At 34.9% G+C, this 17,342-nt stretch overlaps 1 protein-coding gene across 1 annotated transcript; it reads left to right on the top strand.

Moving 5' to 3' along the window:
* The first annotated feature begins 8,818 nt into the window (after positions 1-8,818).
* Positions 8,819-17,166, top strand: LOC123557406 (uncharacterized). Its single transcript, XM_053540716.1, has 4 exons — positions 8,819-8,982; positions 10,253-10,532; positions 14,252-14,370; positions 16,139-17,166. The coding sequence occupies exons 1-4, from the start codon at positions 8,934-8,936 to the stop codon at positions 16,432-16,434; spliced, it is 744 nt and encodes a 247-aa protein (XP_053396691.1). The 5' UTR covers positions 8,819-8,933; the 3' UTR covers positions 16,435-17,166.
* Positions 17,167-17,342: the final 176 nt, after the last annotated feature.

Below are 17,342 nucleotides of genomic sequence, written 5' to 3'. Positions count from 1 at the left end.
TTTATGTGAGTATGCAATGTTAGCGTAAAACTTTTGATAGTCATAATATCCTGTATTGATGACATGTTTTGTGTACTAAATATTTCAATCGAAATGTCACATTATGTGGCTGGAATTCATTAAAATGTACTCAAAAAGTCTTCAAAATGAACATGTTTTATGTTTCTAACTGTTTTAAAGTACCAGAAATTGCAGTAAGACATTACTTATCAAATGTATTAGTTCCATAAATATCTCTTTGACAATGTTTAATAGTATCAAAGTTTGAAATTGATTTTTATAGCTTAAAAATTGTATTGATTATGAGGTAGGTTTAAATTTTCGGATAATTCCTAACTGGTATAGGAAACAGTGCTGGATAAATACGAACTTAGAATGGATAAACACCTAACCAAACGAAAACGGCTGTTCGTCTGTGCTTTTTTATGGGGTGTTGATGCTCGAAGTTCTTTGATCTACCCACCCCTGCAGGGATGTGGGATTCCTATGTCCAACTTATCCGACTCGTGATTTTTTGCCGGCGGACAAGTGCATTTTTCATTCTGTGTGTCCGCGGACAAGCATACTTTTTCAGGTATAAAATGAGAAAATATAAAATATCATTTAGATTGTGTGTTGCTTCAAGTGTTTGGAGGTGATAAAGATAATGGGTTCTTTGACTAGGTCTCGCGCACACTGTAACTCGATGACTATGATAAAATATCAGAGAAGATTTAGATACAAGAAGATTTATTTAACGTCGGATAAGTATAAACATATAACACTAGCTTAAAGCTATTTTCCGACAAACACATGTAAATAAGCTCAACATAAGTAAAACAGCTGTAATAAAATGCAAATATGTTAAAGCACATTAAAGCAAATAAAGCATCTGGCTCTAAGTAGATAAGAAACAAATCACAAAGTATCACATACATGTTACAGCGCATTAAAACAAAATAGCACATAGGTACTTGCAAATAAAAGGAAAAAGTAATTTACCACACACAGATTTAGCACATTTAAAGCAACATAAAAAAAAGATTAGCTGACACTACACAAAAATAAGAAGAGTCACATTTTACAACATGCATTTAAAAAAACAACATAAAAGAAGAAATCATATGTATACATGCTAAAGGGAACATAAGAACTACTTAAAGTAGCTGAAGAAAAATATTTGCATCATCAGCATATAGCATTCTGTAACTAAAACTAAAAAGGGAAAACAAGGGTTACACACAGAGAACTAAAAGGACAGAAACATCAGAAACGTAAACAACTTAAAAAAGTATTATGACAAGTTTGTAAGTAGAATTCCAACTGCTGAGACAATAAGTCACTGTCAAAGGAAATATTTGAGCCAGCAGTCAGCCAAATTAAAATCAAAAGCACACAGAGATCGCAAGTATGACTAAAATAAGTCGGAAAGTTTTAAGAGTCTTTCTCTGAATTCATCTGGCTTTGCACCATTGCGTGGGCAGTGTTTGATCCCAAAAGATCCCGAACACTGCTTACGCGATTTCAGACTTTTATAAACGTTAAAAGGCAAATATTTCAACAGCTTATTTTTTACCACTGTTACTGAGATATGCTTTTCTATTTTATTGTCCTAAATAATGACCTCGATCTCCAGTCTATTTGCGCTTTCATGAAGGTTTAATATTACAAATCAGAGCCTGTGAAATTTGACTATGGACAAATGGGTTTTTAAGTGTCCGTGGACAAGTGAAAAATGTAAGGATACCCACACCCCTGTTCCGTCAGTCCATGCATCATTCCCCCCACCACACCACGCACATACACACTTTTCTTCCCTATTTACCGTCTGAAAAAGATCATATTTAATACTTAATCATACATCTAATCCAATTTAAACAATATCAAAAATATTCCATTAGCACCTCTATAAAAATCTCTTACACAATACGATATACAAGATTTGAAACAAACACAATTCTTTTGAAACAGTGTGTGTGTGCGTGCGTGCGTGCGTGCGAGAGATAGAGAGAGGGAGAGAGAGAGAGAGAGAGAGAGAGAGAGAGAGAGAGAGATGGAAGGAGAGAGGGTTGGGGACTACAGAACTTCGAACATCGGTGGTATTAAATAATTTCTTATATAAATATAATAATTTTGACTTTTATACCGAGTTATTTTTGAGGGTTTATCCAGATTTTTCCAAACACTGCTATTTGCATAATATTAAAATTATGAAAAAATATTTGACTGTAGTGGGCATACATATAACATCTTTTAAAATTAATGACAAAGTTTGAAGACAATACCGCTTATAAAGAAATGTTTACAATAATCAGACCATGTACATGTCAACTCATTCATTTCTATAGAATACTAGTCAGTTAGGTGTTTATCCGTCACGCAATTTCGTGTAAGTTAGGTTTTTATCCATTCCTCATTATACTGAGTTCGGTTTTTATCAAATCAAAGTTAGGTTTTTATCCCTTTTCTCGCTGTCGGTACATTTGAACATGTATTGTGTCAACATGTAGTGGGTTAACAACATAGTGTAAACGGGCCTCTAAAGCAGTATATCTTTGCTTTCAAACAACAAAATAGTCGAGGCATCAAAGGCATAGAAGTATTTTTAAAGATTTTTTGTAAAAGTTTTCATTGAAAAAGTTGCCTTGTTCGTCGTTTTTCCACCTGAAAACACAATGATTGATATATTTAACATGATACATTTTGAACTAAATATATACTTGATCAATGGAGATGGATATAACAACAGAAAATTCCTTTATACATCGTAATTACACAGAAAACAAAGTTGTATCGGCTTTACATCCGCCATGTTGGCACTGAGTTAGGGTCGCTGAACAGAGTTAAGATTATCCGGGTACATGGCGTGTTTATAGAATTGGTTGACTTAACGTGCAATGAAATCCATCAATAATTGTCTTTGTAATTTTATAACAATTTGGTGCATTATATTTTGTAATAATCCGACTATGTGAAATATTACATTCATACGCATCTATGTTAACGGTTTTTAAAAATAGTCAAATTTCTATAATAAAATTATAATACAATGTCAAAAATTGATAAACTGTTGGTTGAGAAATCGGCAAAAAGACAATTTCAAGGCTAAAAGCTTTGGAATAGGACAATTTGTATAACACTGCAGACGTAATTTGTCACGCATAATAATTATTACGTTATTTTCAGATGTTGTAGAATATAAAATAATTTTTTATAGTAATCAAATAATTACACCTAATTAAATACTACGCGTATTGCCAAGGTTTGACACCGCTACAAGTCATACGATATTACAGTATCTGACAACCAATTCACAGAGAGATAAATATGTTCTTTCTTTATAATTGGTGATTACAGTTTTTTTCAGTGGACTTGTAGGTAACTTAATTATATGCATTATATTTCAGAAGACCTTAAACAACATTCTAAATAATTGTCGAATCAAGATTTCAGTGTAATAAATCACGCAATGTTTTTAACATTTTTTTATGATTCAATATTGTCTACCCAATGCTAATACTAAAGCCTGAAATTTTCGGGTTTTTTCGCACTTCGCCATTGTGATCTCGCGCTTCTCCATCATGAGCAGGCGCTACGCGAAGCGCGGAATCATGATGGCAGATGCATGAAATCGAGAACTTTCACATTCACATGCGCAAATCACGATGGCAAAGCATTCAAGCTCAGCTTATTTTTGCTAGGATGTAGAAGGTACATAGTGCAATGTGAAAATGAGATTGTATCAAGTTTGTATTTCACTGCCACATATACTGTACCATTGCGCATGACCACCGGAAGGCGATGGTACGGTGGTGAAAACGCGCTGTACGACGGTGATACCGTGATGGTACGATGATGATAACGCGATGGCACGATGGTGATATTGCGCTGGTACGATGGTGAAAACGCGATGGTACGATGGTGAAAACGCGATGGCATGATGGCGAAAACGCGATGGCACGATGGTGATAACGCGATGGCACGATGGTGAAAACGCGATGGTACGATGGTGAAAACGCGATGGCACGATGGTGCGATGATGAAAACGCGATGGCACGATGGTACGATGGTGAAAGCGCGATGATACGATGATGAAAACGCGATATTACATCGACATTTAACCATCGTACCATCGCGATTTTATCATCGTGCCATCGCATTTTCACAATCGCACCATCGTTGTTTCATCATCGTGCCATCGTGCCATCGCGCCATCGCGTTTTCGTCATCGTACCATCGTGTATCGCGATTTAGTATTAAATATAAAGTCCCGATTGTCCAAACGGAACACCGTTATATACAATAGTACGCTTTAAGCCTGCAACCGAGACTTTTAAAGAAAAGAATCGTCTTCTCAGATTAGGCGAGACGGCAAAATTCATTTCTAGACAAAGAAAAGGCTTTTCGTAAATTTCGTGCTTGTGCGTTTATACAATGACTGAGGTAATGATATACCCCTAACAAATGTCGCCGAACATACACATAACAAGTTAAACTATTTACGAATGTGCATACCTGTGCCTAAACACCTTATAGTTAAATTAAGTCGGTCTTTTTGAAAAGACGACTTACCGAAAATTATGTGTCGGTGCGACGTTAAATCCAACAAACAAATAAATAAATAAATAAATTCTACATTTGAGCCGCACCATGAGAAAACCAACATAGTGCGTTTGCGACCAGCATGTGCGCATCCGTACTCCCTATAATAAGTAAGCCGACAACTGATCTTGTAAATGCGCTTCAATGTCGTTGAACAAGATCGGAGAAATTATCTCCCTTCGTAATAAACCGGGAAGTTTGGGCGTGAACATAATTTAACATTGCCGTAACAGATAATAATTTCCCATTTTACCAGATTTATCAGTTTATACCATAAACATGTCCTATTTATTAGATAATATGCTTTCTTGTAACCTGGGATTTAATTTTCAATACAATTTAATATGAAAATACGTCCGCTGGATCAGAATCCAAAACAGAGCGTCGGTCAGTATAGCGTTTTCATCTACCCATTGATGATAACAGTAAAAAAACAACAACTTAGCAGCTAATTAGAGGTATGCCTCTATAATTATTTGGATCACTTTTGTATAGCGTATACCTATACATAACAACAATGAACCCAAATACAGGGAGACTTTTCACGGCCGCCGTACGGTACAGTGTATTGTTGTGGTAGTTAATAAAATAAAAAAAAATATATAACAAGATCATCTGAAACGAAAATTTACATGCTTATGCGTGCGTCTTTTTCAAGCATGTTTCTGATGAAAGCTATCCTTTATTTGTTAATAGTCATAAAGGAGCGAAAAAAAAATCCTACATACATATCTACAAAAATGTATAAGTATTTCTTTAGGAGCCCTTATTGGTCCCTTAAAAGAAAACCCCTCGCAGGAAAATATCAAAGTTCATTCCCTAAAATGAGCAAACTCAAAGGCGTATGATCCATACAAAGGTCTAGGATCAAGGTCACAGGCAATCTAAATTGTTACACAGCTCAGTGGAAAAGAACTTTTATTAACTGTTAAATATGACGACAAGTTTCGCCACAAGCAAGATTCTTTTGATTACGTGTGTCTGTCTGTGCCAATCTAAATTGCAGAACTGAGGCACTCTTGATATAGTGTGGTTAGGGCCAATAATGAAATAGAGTTTCCAAAATCAACTTCATGCTCAGATGTCAGGCTACTGATTACAGAGAAATAGTACTTCGTATTTGTGAAACAAAGTTAAGAATTTCCAAAAAGAAAAAAAGACAAACAAAAAAAAACATTTGACCGTTGTTCAGGTAGTGCAGTCCCTGTGGTTAACATACTAGCATTTCACCAACATCACACGGGTTCGATTTACAGCTTGGATGCATGCGCGTTTGATATAGACACAATAACAGACAGGTTGGCCCCCTTTCCCATTCCCATCCGCACACCCACACCCCGTACACTAGACCATTCAGGTAAAGTGGCCTTTTATTATTACGTCTCAATGTCTGCTCTTTGGTATATGTCTTCGATGAATACACTTTAAGCACAGAGTCACAGTGTGTTCCGTTTGTAGCTCAACTTTTAAAGCAGCATGCCTCCAGATTTGGCTAAAAATAATCTTTCTTTTCAAATTGAAGTTTTGGTCATATTATGAACATTAGAATATGAAGTTTTGTTTCTAAAATATTTTAAAAATTCCAAATCAAGAAAAAAAAAGATGACCGCGTCGGGAATCGAACCTCGGACTGCCGCTGCAATAAACACATTTTCCCGTCATCGTAACCAATAGTGCTATAACTGAAGTAGTGAATAATGACTTCGAAATATAGATATTAAATTTTATAATCGAGACAGTTTACTTGGAGTAAAAGCGTGACAAACGCTTTTGATTTTTATCGTAAAAAGTAGTAAAAACTAGTGATGGGCCGACAATCGGCGACAGTCGAATAATCGTCGGCGTTGCATGCATGAGCGCGATCGCCGACTTCACCTTTCCCTGGCCGATTAATTACTTGGCACCCCAAACGGAAAATTTTGTTGTTTCTGACCTTTTTCTTTCTGGTACTGGGGCAAATACGCCAAGGGAAACTACTCTACGTAAAAATGGCTTCCTCGAAAGAAATTGAGTTCATCTGTGATCACCCAGATTTTGGAAGATATATGGCTTTTAGAAAATTAAGCTGGGAAAAGCATCAGTCTAAACTCTTGACATTAGTATGGCAGTATGCATAGCATGCTGTTAGACTTACGCAAGCATATAAGCTATGGTATTTTCAATTTTTGATTTTGTGGGATTGAAATCATTCTAGTCGTTATTAAGAATTAATAAATCGTTAATATTTTTTTTTTGCTCCATATGATTTTAATTTGATAACACAATAATTTGATTGAATAAGAGTCTCTGGTGAAATTGAGACCAGTACCTGATTTGAAGTTTACTATCTTCACAAATATTTTACTTTTATGTTGTTAACTTACTTATGTTTATGAAGGGATACAATACAAATAGGATATTTGATGCCTGTGTGGTTCATTTCTTAAGTAATGACATAAAACATACACTGTGAGGTGAACTTATAGATATGCAACTAGAGTAACCGATTATACGATTAATCGAATCGGTTGGCTTGTCCGATTATGCCGATTAATCGGTTTGCAAATCTAACCGATTTGCCCATCACTAGTAAAAACAGCAAATTTTCATGTGTTTCCGTAACATAAAGTTTGTCAGTAATTAAGTTTTAAAGCCTTCTTAAGAAATGTAGCATTTATTTCAAGATATCTAAAAGAAATATTTTTTTGTTGTCGAAAGATCTGGAGGCATGCCGCTTTAAAGGAGTTACATGCAAATACGTCATATACAGTCGGATGCACCGAATTCCGCTCCCTAAGGAATGAGTCATACGCGGCGCAAAAATCATGTTGAAAATTTGAATTTTAAGCAATTCGAAGGGTTCCAATAAAGAATGAATGAATGTTAAGCATGTTTAGAAGGTGTGTCACTGTCAAGAGTCAGGTGCGAGCATTAAAGGTCAAGGTCACAAGTATAAGTACTTAGATTAGGGCAAGTCTTAGGGTCAGCGTGCCTGAACTATAAATTCAAGGGATTGTAACGGAACTTCATACAGATGGTATTATTTTAAGAATGACGAAAATTCGTATTGTTGACAAGAATCAGGTCCGTATATCCACTGTCAAATTTCCCCGCTCCCACTCGACAACCCCTTCAACAACCACGTACAAACATGCCACACACACACACACCACACAAAGAAACCATACCAAATGATCATTTAGAAAAAGAAACTGTTTTCATTTTGGAATACTCTGCCAGAAGTCATATTTTCATAGATATTTGACAAATTCGCTACACGAATCAGAGGTGAATGATGAATGAATTCAGACGTCTTATCTCGTGTCAAATAGTTATGGAAAACAGTGAAATTGTCCGAGTACTTTTTCTACTGAGCTAACCGGGTAACTTTTTTAATGAACAGTTTTACACAGTTGTACTGGTAATGTTAGTTACAGAGTCATTAACATTTTTCTTTAACCATACGTAAATTGTTTTGACCAGGAAGAACTCTTAAAGACCCAATTTATATAAAAGTGTAGATATTGACTTACACAGATAAAATGGTTTCGTTTGTCACTAAGCCAAAGTGGTTTTTCCATACTTATCTGGGTTGAAGTTTTGCCAAGTTGTATGTTTTAGGATCACGGAGTATAACGTTAATACACTTACAGTGATTGCATTTGTTTTATCATACCGTCAAATTTGACTGACGCAGTATGAAATACGCTTTATCATCATTCTTGTGTTTAAAAAAAAAATCTTTACCGTTTATACCTCAGACTGAATATAGGTTGTCAATGAAATCTCAGGTAGCTAGACACTATTTTTGCTGTATGGTGAAGTGCACATATGTGTAGGGCAATGAAATCTTTTTTAAAACAAAACCACAAGATCTGTGACTTTTTTCATATCTTATTCCGTCTGTGCAGTAAGGGTCAAGACTGGTTTGTTGTTGTTGTTGTTGCTGCTGCTGCTGCTGCTGCTGCTGCTATATATATATTTTCAAGGATTTATATCTTTTTTTACAAGACTTGTTATAAATAAAAGACAAAATTAAAGGCGATACACATCTTTTATGAATCTGTATAATGTAATTAAAGAGTGAAAGTCAAACAATCTGTTAGATATCATGTTCAAAATCACCGCAAATGTTAATCTACAAGGGAACTAACTAGATATAAACTGGCTAACCTGTAATCAATTCTGTGGGGCTTTTCCCTGATAAGAGCTTTATCAGAATGTCAATAGCACAGATTTTTTTAACCATTCTCTTTTGTAGAAATATCAAAAATCGATCACTGATTATGTCATATATATACTTATCAATATGTGAACATTTGCTAAATGTCTATATATGTGGCGGAGATAAAATATGACCAACACGTTTAACAATGTCATTATTCATTTTTTCAAATTTTTGGAGTTTAACTAAATTGATATGTAAGTATTACATTTTATTCACAGACTGTGTACTTTTTGTACGTAATACCAATGGCATAAATAAATTAGAATTAGTGATAATTACTTCTCATTTTATAGATATATTTATTCTATCCTTTTGATCCTTTATTATTTTAGATGTCCACCTATTTTTAAATTGTCATTCTTACAAATTTGAACCCCATTCATGTGTTTTGTTTTACAATTTCAGTCACTTTGAAGGACACCAGTTTATCTACATATTTTTTTAAACACTGGCACTTTAATTGAATTTTAAAAGCACGAAAACTCATAACTTTTGTATTATCATGTGTTATAAGCATTTCAACATATTTAATCTAAAGACTTATTAACATTTCATTATATTTATCTATTCTAAACCAAACAGATCTACATTTCTGATAAGATGATAAAAATATATGTTTAAAGCGTTCGAAATTACTTTTTTTTTAGATTTTTTATGTTATATTAATGCCATCAAGAAAAGTTCTTCCCTTTGTATGGTATTCGTATGATATTTTGATAAAAAGAGAAAATTATAAGTATAATTATTTACATTTGATATGTACATGTATTCTGATGATATTATATTTTAATGATTTGTCGAAGCTTTTGAAGCCGTCCGACCATCAACTTGGACCGATGATGTCTTCACTTGTTGAGAAAATTTCATGGGTACTTTATGATAACATTTTATTTGAATACCGAATCTAAAAGTAATCTCACATTTGCCTCCATCGCCCATCCCCACCCCTTCCAACAATAAGGGGTTAGAGAGCTGAATGGCGATATTAGATCAACTGGTGAAGGTCTTCTTTACTTCGATCAAGTATATGTGTTCCTAGGGAGTCAATGGGGATTAGCTGGGTAGACTTAAGTTTGTCCTTCCCAAGAACATGCAAAGGGTTTCGAACATGTTTACAAGATGCTTCTAAAACTATAATTTGAATTCAAAACGTATCCCTGCATGGCGTAACTACAAACTGATGGGAACATACGTCATCTTATTTACACAATGCTGTAACTAGCTTTTTGATAGTTTTGGGAAAGGACGTTTAAAGACTTGAGTGTCAATGGCTTTGCACTACTAAGAACATTTGTTGAAGGTCACAAATTAACCATCATAAAGAGGTCATAGAGACATGCCAGTCCCAATTTTGCCAAAATTGGACTTGCTGCATTGTGGAAAGAAGGCGACGTGTGTCCTTGCTGTTAGCGCTTTAAATGCTTCATATCAAATGAATCTATTCTATTATGTTATCTGCTTCAGATTGCCTCGCGATATCTTTCATTTTGTCGGAGACAAAAGTGACATCACAGAAAACACAATATCTATTTGTTGATGTGTTGGTCGATTCAAAGAGTTGTTCTGCCAATGATTCCCGCTGGAATACACAACAAAATATTGTGTTTGAGATACTGGACAATCACCCTGAGCTAGGTCTCACTGGCTCAGGGAAATACTGCGGCTGCAGATTTTCGAAAGAGACAGTATGTAATTCAATTGGTGGCAAGGCAGTTGAATCGTTACTGTATGACAGCAAGGACGGGTGAGTGAAGTATAAGCTACACATTGTCTATTTTTAATGCATGCATGAAAACAAATAAATGAAAATGCTATTCTGAATGTAGTGGGAAAGAAAGCTAAAGGTGTTAGATATTGATATAAAATGTATTGTAGATGTAAATAAAATTTTACAATAGTTTACTACATAATAATACACAAACAGACGCATACATGACGCATACACACACAAACGCATCTTTGCCCTGAATGAATCCATCATTACATTTCTTACGGTTATTTTCAAAATACATGTATGTTACATTTTCTCTAAAATGTTGCATTTTTAAATGAATTTCACGTCTTTACCCTTGTTAATTTGTTTAAAAAGTTTGTTTTTTATTTGATTCCTGTACGATTTAAAAGGACCAGGGCGAGCGCACAGATACGATGGGGAAGAGATGTGATGCTTATCAAAGAATTCGCGTTTCATTTTGCAACTGTACCTTCGTTCGGGCTTCGCCAAAGTACCTTCGTGTTTTTCTCACATTTCGCATGTCCCTAAACAAACGAGAAAAGTGAAGGAACGATGCACAGTCTGGTCAGGATCCATGCTGTTCGCTTTTAACGCCTACTGCAATTAGAGAAACCGTTAGCGAACAGCATGGATCCTGAACAGACTGCGCGGATGCGCAGGCTGGTCTGGATCAATGCTGGTCGCAAACCCACTATGTTGGTTTTCCCATGGCACGGCTTATATATGTTTAAAGCACATGTATAGACAGAGAGTTTTAAAATATAAGTTTTTTCGCAGAGTCAGATTCGAAACATCCAAAATCCCTAGTTTCAAAAAAAATCAACAAGCCTTGACAATACACGTTTAATGCATTATAACTTTTTTTTATATAATCATTTGTTTAACAGATACCTTAAGGTGCAATCTGATGAAAGCAAATCAATATTGTTTTTAATCTGATACTCGTTAAACACACAAGCCCTTTTTTGTTTTTGGTAGTCGTGTTTTATCAAAATGAAACAAAAAAAGAAACAAAAAGACCCACTCAGTTAAATTGTAACACGCACTTCAATTTAAATACATGTCCTGATCTTTATTTACAATGTCTTTGATTCCAGAAAAAGGTCAAATAGTCTTGTCGATTCTCTTTTGATCCTTACTGTCAGTTCAGTTTAAATTCAATATTCTTTTTGAAATTTGCAAGATTTTTTATCGAACGACGCCATTATGTTCATATTTTTGTGATTGACTGTTGTTTTGATGCTATATTCTCTTTAATTTTGTAGTTTGAAATGTAATAGATAAACATCTAGTAAACGTTCTTAAAAAGGACAATAGAGTTGTTGAAAAAATATATTCAATGTGTAAGTACGAAAGACCCGTGGTGACATTTCAACTTCATTATTTCACGCTTTCTGCTTCGTGATTTCACGATTTCCACTTCATGAATTCACGATTTCTGCTTCCTGATTTCACGATTTCCACTTCATGAATTCACGATTTCTGCTTCCTGATTTCACGATTTCCACTTCATGAATTCACGATTTCGTGATAAAATTTCACGATTTCCACTTCGTGAATTCACGATTTCACGAATTCACGATTTCACTATTTCCACTTCACGAATTCACGATTTCACAATTTCCACTTCATGAATTCACGATTTCACGATTTCCACTTCACGAATTCACGTTTTCACAATTTCCACTTCATGAATTCACGATTTCACGATTTCCACTTCATGAATTCACGATTTCACGATTTCCACTTCAGGAATTCACGATTTCACAATTTCCACTTCATGAATTCACGATTTCACGAATTCACGATTTCACCATTAAACTTCACGAATTCACGATTTCTTGATTTCACGAATTCACGATTTCACCATTAAATTTCAAGATTTCACGAATTCACGATTTCCACTTCAAGAATTCACGATTTCTCGATTTCACGATTTCATAATTATAGTACAATTTCAAGTTTTCGCGATTTTATTAGTCACATGACTGATGTATGACGTAGAAAACCGCGGGTGATATTCGCTACATGTAAGATGGCGTGTTATATAATTGTACAACCAGGTTTAGGTACTGAAAGTGAAAACTGGCCGAAAATGCCTCAACTGATCAGGAAATAGACTTACAAACAATACTTTTAGAATGCATTATTGCTTAAAATGTGAAATTGTTCCAGTCCCTTTTTTCGATTTTAGTAAGCTCCTCATCTTTGTGCTATTAAATGAAAAGCGGTGCATCTTATTCACATGTAAGCTGTTGCCACCTGCTGTGTAAATGGTATGCAAACTGAGTTGATCAAGAATACGGCCTTACCACGAGGGCCGTTTAAAACGTAAAAAAGCGGCTTAGACGTTACAGGCGTGGAAAGGATATACATACAAAATATAAATTCAATCCATGCAAGCATTCTCTTTTAAATGAACAGAAACCAATGTGTCTATGGACGGAAAGACGGATTCAAAAATAACGGACTGACGGACGGACAACTGCAAGGCTTAATGCTCCGTCGTGATAAATGGCGTGGGCATAATAAACATACTTATATATTTTGGAATTGTCTAAAACAGTAAATCTACTTGAGCATCTTATTTTGTTCATACATGTTTTAGTGTTGAAAGTACCCAATACTGTGTTGTACAGGCACCAATATCCCTCCCCGACCTCCACACAGACGTATGCAGGAGTATAAACTCATCCTCTGTAACCCAGACCATTCATTATGTTTACACTTCACTGAATGGAGAGTAACGGAATGGATAGGTCAAATAGAACAAGTGAAATCAAGAAATCATGAAATCGTGAAGTTTAATTGTGAAATCGTGAATTCAAGAAGTGGAAATCGTGAAATCAAGAAATCGTGAAATCATGAAATCGTGAAATCAAGAAATCGTGAATTCGTGAAATCGTGAATTCGTGAAGTGGAAATCGTGAATTCAGGAAGCAGAAATCGTGATTTCATGAAGTGGAAATCGTGAAATCAAGAAATCGTGAAGTTTTTTCGTGAAATCGTGAATTCATGAAATCGTGAAATCGTGAATTCATGAAGTGGAAATCGTGAAATCAGGAAGCAGAAATAGTGAATTCGTGAATTCATGAAGTGGAAATCGTGAAATCATGAAGCAGAAATCGTGAAATAATGAAGTTGAAATGTCTTTCGTATGTAAGAGAATGGGCGTAGAGCGCTTGGAGAAACGGTATTTCTTGCCTACATAGCGGGAAATGTATACATACGCGCCATGGATATAGATATTCCTGTCTTTCCCTGGGGGAAAACCTTGTCCAAAATAGCGTACTGGCACTATTATGACATCATAAACATATAAATAATGTCAGGAAATACCCAAATTTATTTGTCTCCATGATCTATTTTGAACGTGATAGGCAAGAAAAATGATCTAACATGTCTGTCTGTGTAAGACGACTGTTTTCCCTGTCCTGGGGACAGCTTGGATGAAAAACCTCGCTGACGCTAGGTTTCCCATTCCACACTCCCTCGGGTAGGGAAACCCCGTCTTACACAGGCAGGCATGTAAGATCCTTATAGTCATCTAGCTGGCACATTCAGACAGCGACCTTAAATTGTTAGTAAATTACCAATATTGCAGTTTTCCCTTGCTTAATTTTAAGACTCCTTGGAAAATGTATAAAACATCGACTAGTAACATCTAAGTAGAAAGTAGAAGTAAGAATTCGCTTTCGATTGATAGGCGCATGCATATTTATTTACAGGTCAATTCATGCTAACGTCACACTGGAGGCAGAAAATCCCTCTGGCTCAGTAGTACCTCATGATAAACAACCGTATTACGTCTGTGCAAAGGGGACGATCATAACTGCGGATGATGCAAGTAAGAAGTGAAAATGTATAGGTATATATAGTGAGAGATAATTCAGCAATGAATGTCTAACTAGTCCCCAATGACTGTATAAAATATGGCTGCCACATTTTTGTCTATGAACCAAAACAAATCCTACTTAACAAATAATCCAGGCCTTCGAGTGGTTTGTCGTCTAATTTAACACGGTTCGGAGGTCAGATGCGTAGGAATTGAACCACGAAGGCGTTTGCCCGAGATGGTTACATACTGAAGCATCTGAGCGATGAACCTGGTTAACTAGACGATAAACCACAAGAAAGCCTTGATTATTTTCATTCTAACATGCTCATTGAAATTTAATAAATATGCTGGACTTCAGTTTCATTCTTGTTTGTTTGGTTGTTTTTTGTTGTTGTTTTTTTTTTGTTTTTTGTTTTTTTTTTTTGCTGTGTGAGCTATTTTCTTTATTTTCATTGCTGTTTTTGTTTTGCTGAAATCACATGACAGATCTGTGGTTGACATGTAGGTAGCATTTTCATAATGAAGTAATGACATGACACAATTTGTGATGGAAACTCAGTAGATCATACACCGCCGCTACAATTCGGTGTCTCATTTTTAGCTGATTTTGCAGTTTGTATGTTTGACTGAAAATAGTTTCTTGCATCAAACGTGACCCCCACTTTTCTTTTGATTTTTATTCAGCACTGACAATATTCTTCGAGAAATATAACCTACAGACTTTAAAATGGGTCCTGATGTGTGCTGCAGCCATTGGAAATATGTCAATTTTATATAGAATAAAGAAATACAGCTACTTAGTGTGATGTTACCTATAAAAAAAACACGTCCATTGTTTACGCCAGGTTGCAATAGGCTATATACCAATAAAAGAAATTGTTCTTTGTTTCATACAAAACTAGCTACTTAAGAACAATTTTGATACAGTTTCTAGTTTTTCACTCCTATTTTTCCACATGACATCCATACATTTGCTTGATGAAGTAGTCCTATAGGTTAGAGAACACCAACTGTTTTCCCATATAATTCCATTATAACATTATGGTTTGTACGGCCTTCCATATATCGAAACATGTATGTATATATGTGTAATTATCTAACTCACATTTTTTCTCAGGAACTATTTTAGATCCACCGAAATATTGGACGAAAAACATATGAATAGTGATGCTTTATTTAAGTAATTTTCGTGTGAATGACATGACCCCTGTTTACATCGTCTGCATGGCGGGACAAATTCATATGACAAAACTTTTAATACACATAAAATGTAGCAAATTTTGTCAAAATCTATAATAAAAAACTGTAAATGCAGATCCATTTTAAAAAAGAATTACTAGCCTTACGTTCTTAAATGACCTAAAAAACACACACAAAAAAAGAAAAGTAGGGGTCATGTATCTTATAAGAGAGATGTTTTGTCTGACAGGACAACACTATTGAATATCTTCGAACTGACAGCTAAAATGTAGGTACGAACACACGAGAAATAAGGTTTGTTTACATTTCTATAAATGCAAAATGCTACCAAAATGTCAAATATAGGTCCGCAATGAAATAAAACCAGGAACTGACTTACATAAAACATGAAAATGACACTTTAACCGTGAAAAAAATTGAGGATGTCCCAATCCGCATTCCATGATATTTTACTGGACATGAAATTAATCAGATTCTAAGCTAGTGCATTCTTTCAGCTCATATATATCTGTGAAATACAGAATACTGATAGATAAAGACTTCTGTTATGCAAGATTTGTATCATTTCATTTTACAGGGTACAAAACATGCAACAATCTTCATCTGGCAAATTTCAACAATACAATGACAAAAAATATGGCGTCTAGTGCGGAACCATCTGGTCCTGGTGCAGCGATCATTGCCGGAGCAGCTGTCGGAGCCTTGGCCGTCCTGGGTCTTCTATCTGCCCTGGGTTGGCTTGCCTACAGGCACATAAAGAATAACCGCCAGGTCGACGATTCTGCATCGAGTAGTGACATTAATCCAATTATACCCGGCACTGCGGGTTTTGGAGAGGCTCCCAATTCGGTGCCGCCGGCTGGGACTAGTTAAATTATGATAAATTATGATACACAAGGAGTTAATTTTTTTACAATGTCTTGTTTTTAAAACTTGTACAAATTCACTTGAGAAATCAATCTTAATATAATCGATTTTGTTATCAAGTAGTAATGTCAAAATCTACTTGATCTTTCATTTTTCACAACAACAAAAATGACAAAAAAATATAAGAAGCAAAATACGCTTATCAGCTGTTTAATTATGCATGAACAAAAATTAACAAATATTTTGTTTTATATTTTTAAAGAATAGAACTGGAAATAGATAAAAGCATTTAATTTTGAGAAAAAAAATATTGTTATTTTATTTTGATTTTATATTGATTGTTAGATCTCCATTGTAAGAAAACGTTGTCTGAATGTCTTATTTTGTGTATCCCTAAATATACACGAGTCATTTGTATAGAAATATGAAACAGATGTAATTTGTGAGTGAAGTAAAATACACAATTCAATAAACTAAAATTGATGCATCATTGTTCTAGTTCCGAGGTCATTTGAATATTGATTCTTTTGTTATTAAGTACACTTTAAATGAACTTTTTTGTGAATATAGAATTAGACTATTAGAATATAGAAGATGTTAAGATGAAATATGTGTATACTTAAGTATATATCATTTAAGATTAGACTGTGGTATGTGCAGTTACCATCTTGATATAAAATGTAGGGATAACGCATGTTTTTTCCGTGTTATAACGTCTGCAGAATCCCGAGGGATTCTGAAGATGTTATAACACGAAATGAACATGCGCTAACGATATTAGCATAAAGCGCGAAAATAATTAATAAATGAATACTTCTCTCTCAACGTCATTAATTTCCATGAAATGCGCGGGAATATTTGAGTTGTTTTCTAACGTTGACGTCATTTAAATTATTCGTTTTTGGGGCCGTAAT

Source organism: Mercenaria mercenaria, chromosome 4 (assembly GCF_021730395.1).
Source record: "Mercenaria mercenaria strain notata chromosome 4, MADL_Memer_1, whole genome shotgun sequence".
NCBI lineage: Eukaryota > Metazoa > Mollusca > Bivalvia > Venerida > Veneridae > Mercenaria > Mercenaria mercenaria.
This window is presented reverse-complemented; position numbering and strand designations above follow the sequence as displayed.

Coding starts and splice junctions, on each gene's coding strand:
- LOC123557406 (XM_053540716.1), top strand. CDS start 8,934: ATGTCATTATTCATTTTTTCAAATTTTTGGAGTTTAACTAAATTGATA. Junction 8,983..10,252: donor GAGTTTAACTAAATTGATAT/GTAAGTATTACA, acceptor TATCTGCTTCAG/ATTGCCTCGCGATATCTTTC. Junction 14,371..16,138: donor CATAACTGCGGATGATGCAA/GTAAGAAGTGAA, acceptor TTCATTTTACAG/GGTACAAAACATGCAACAAT.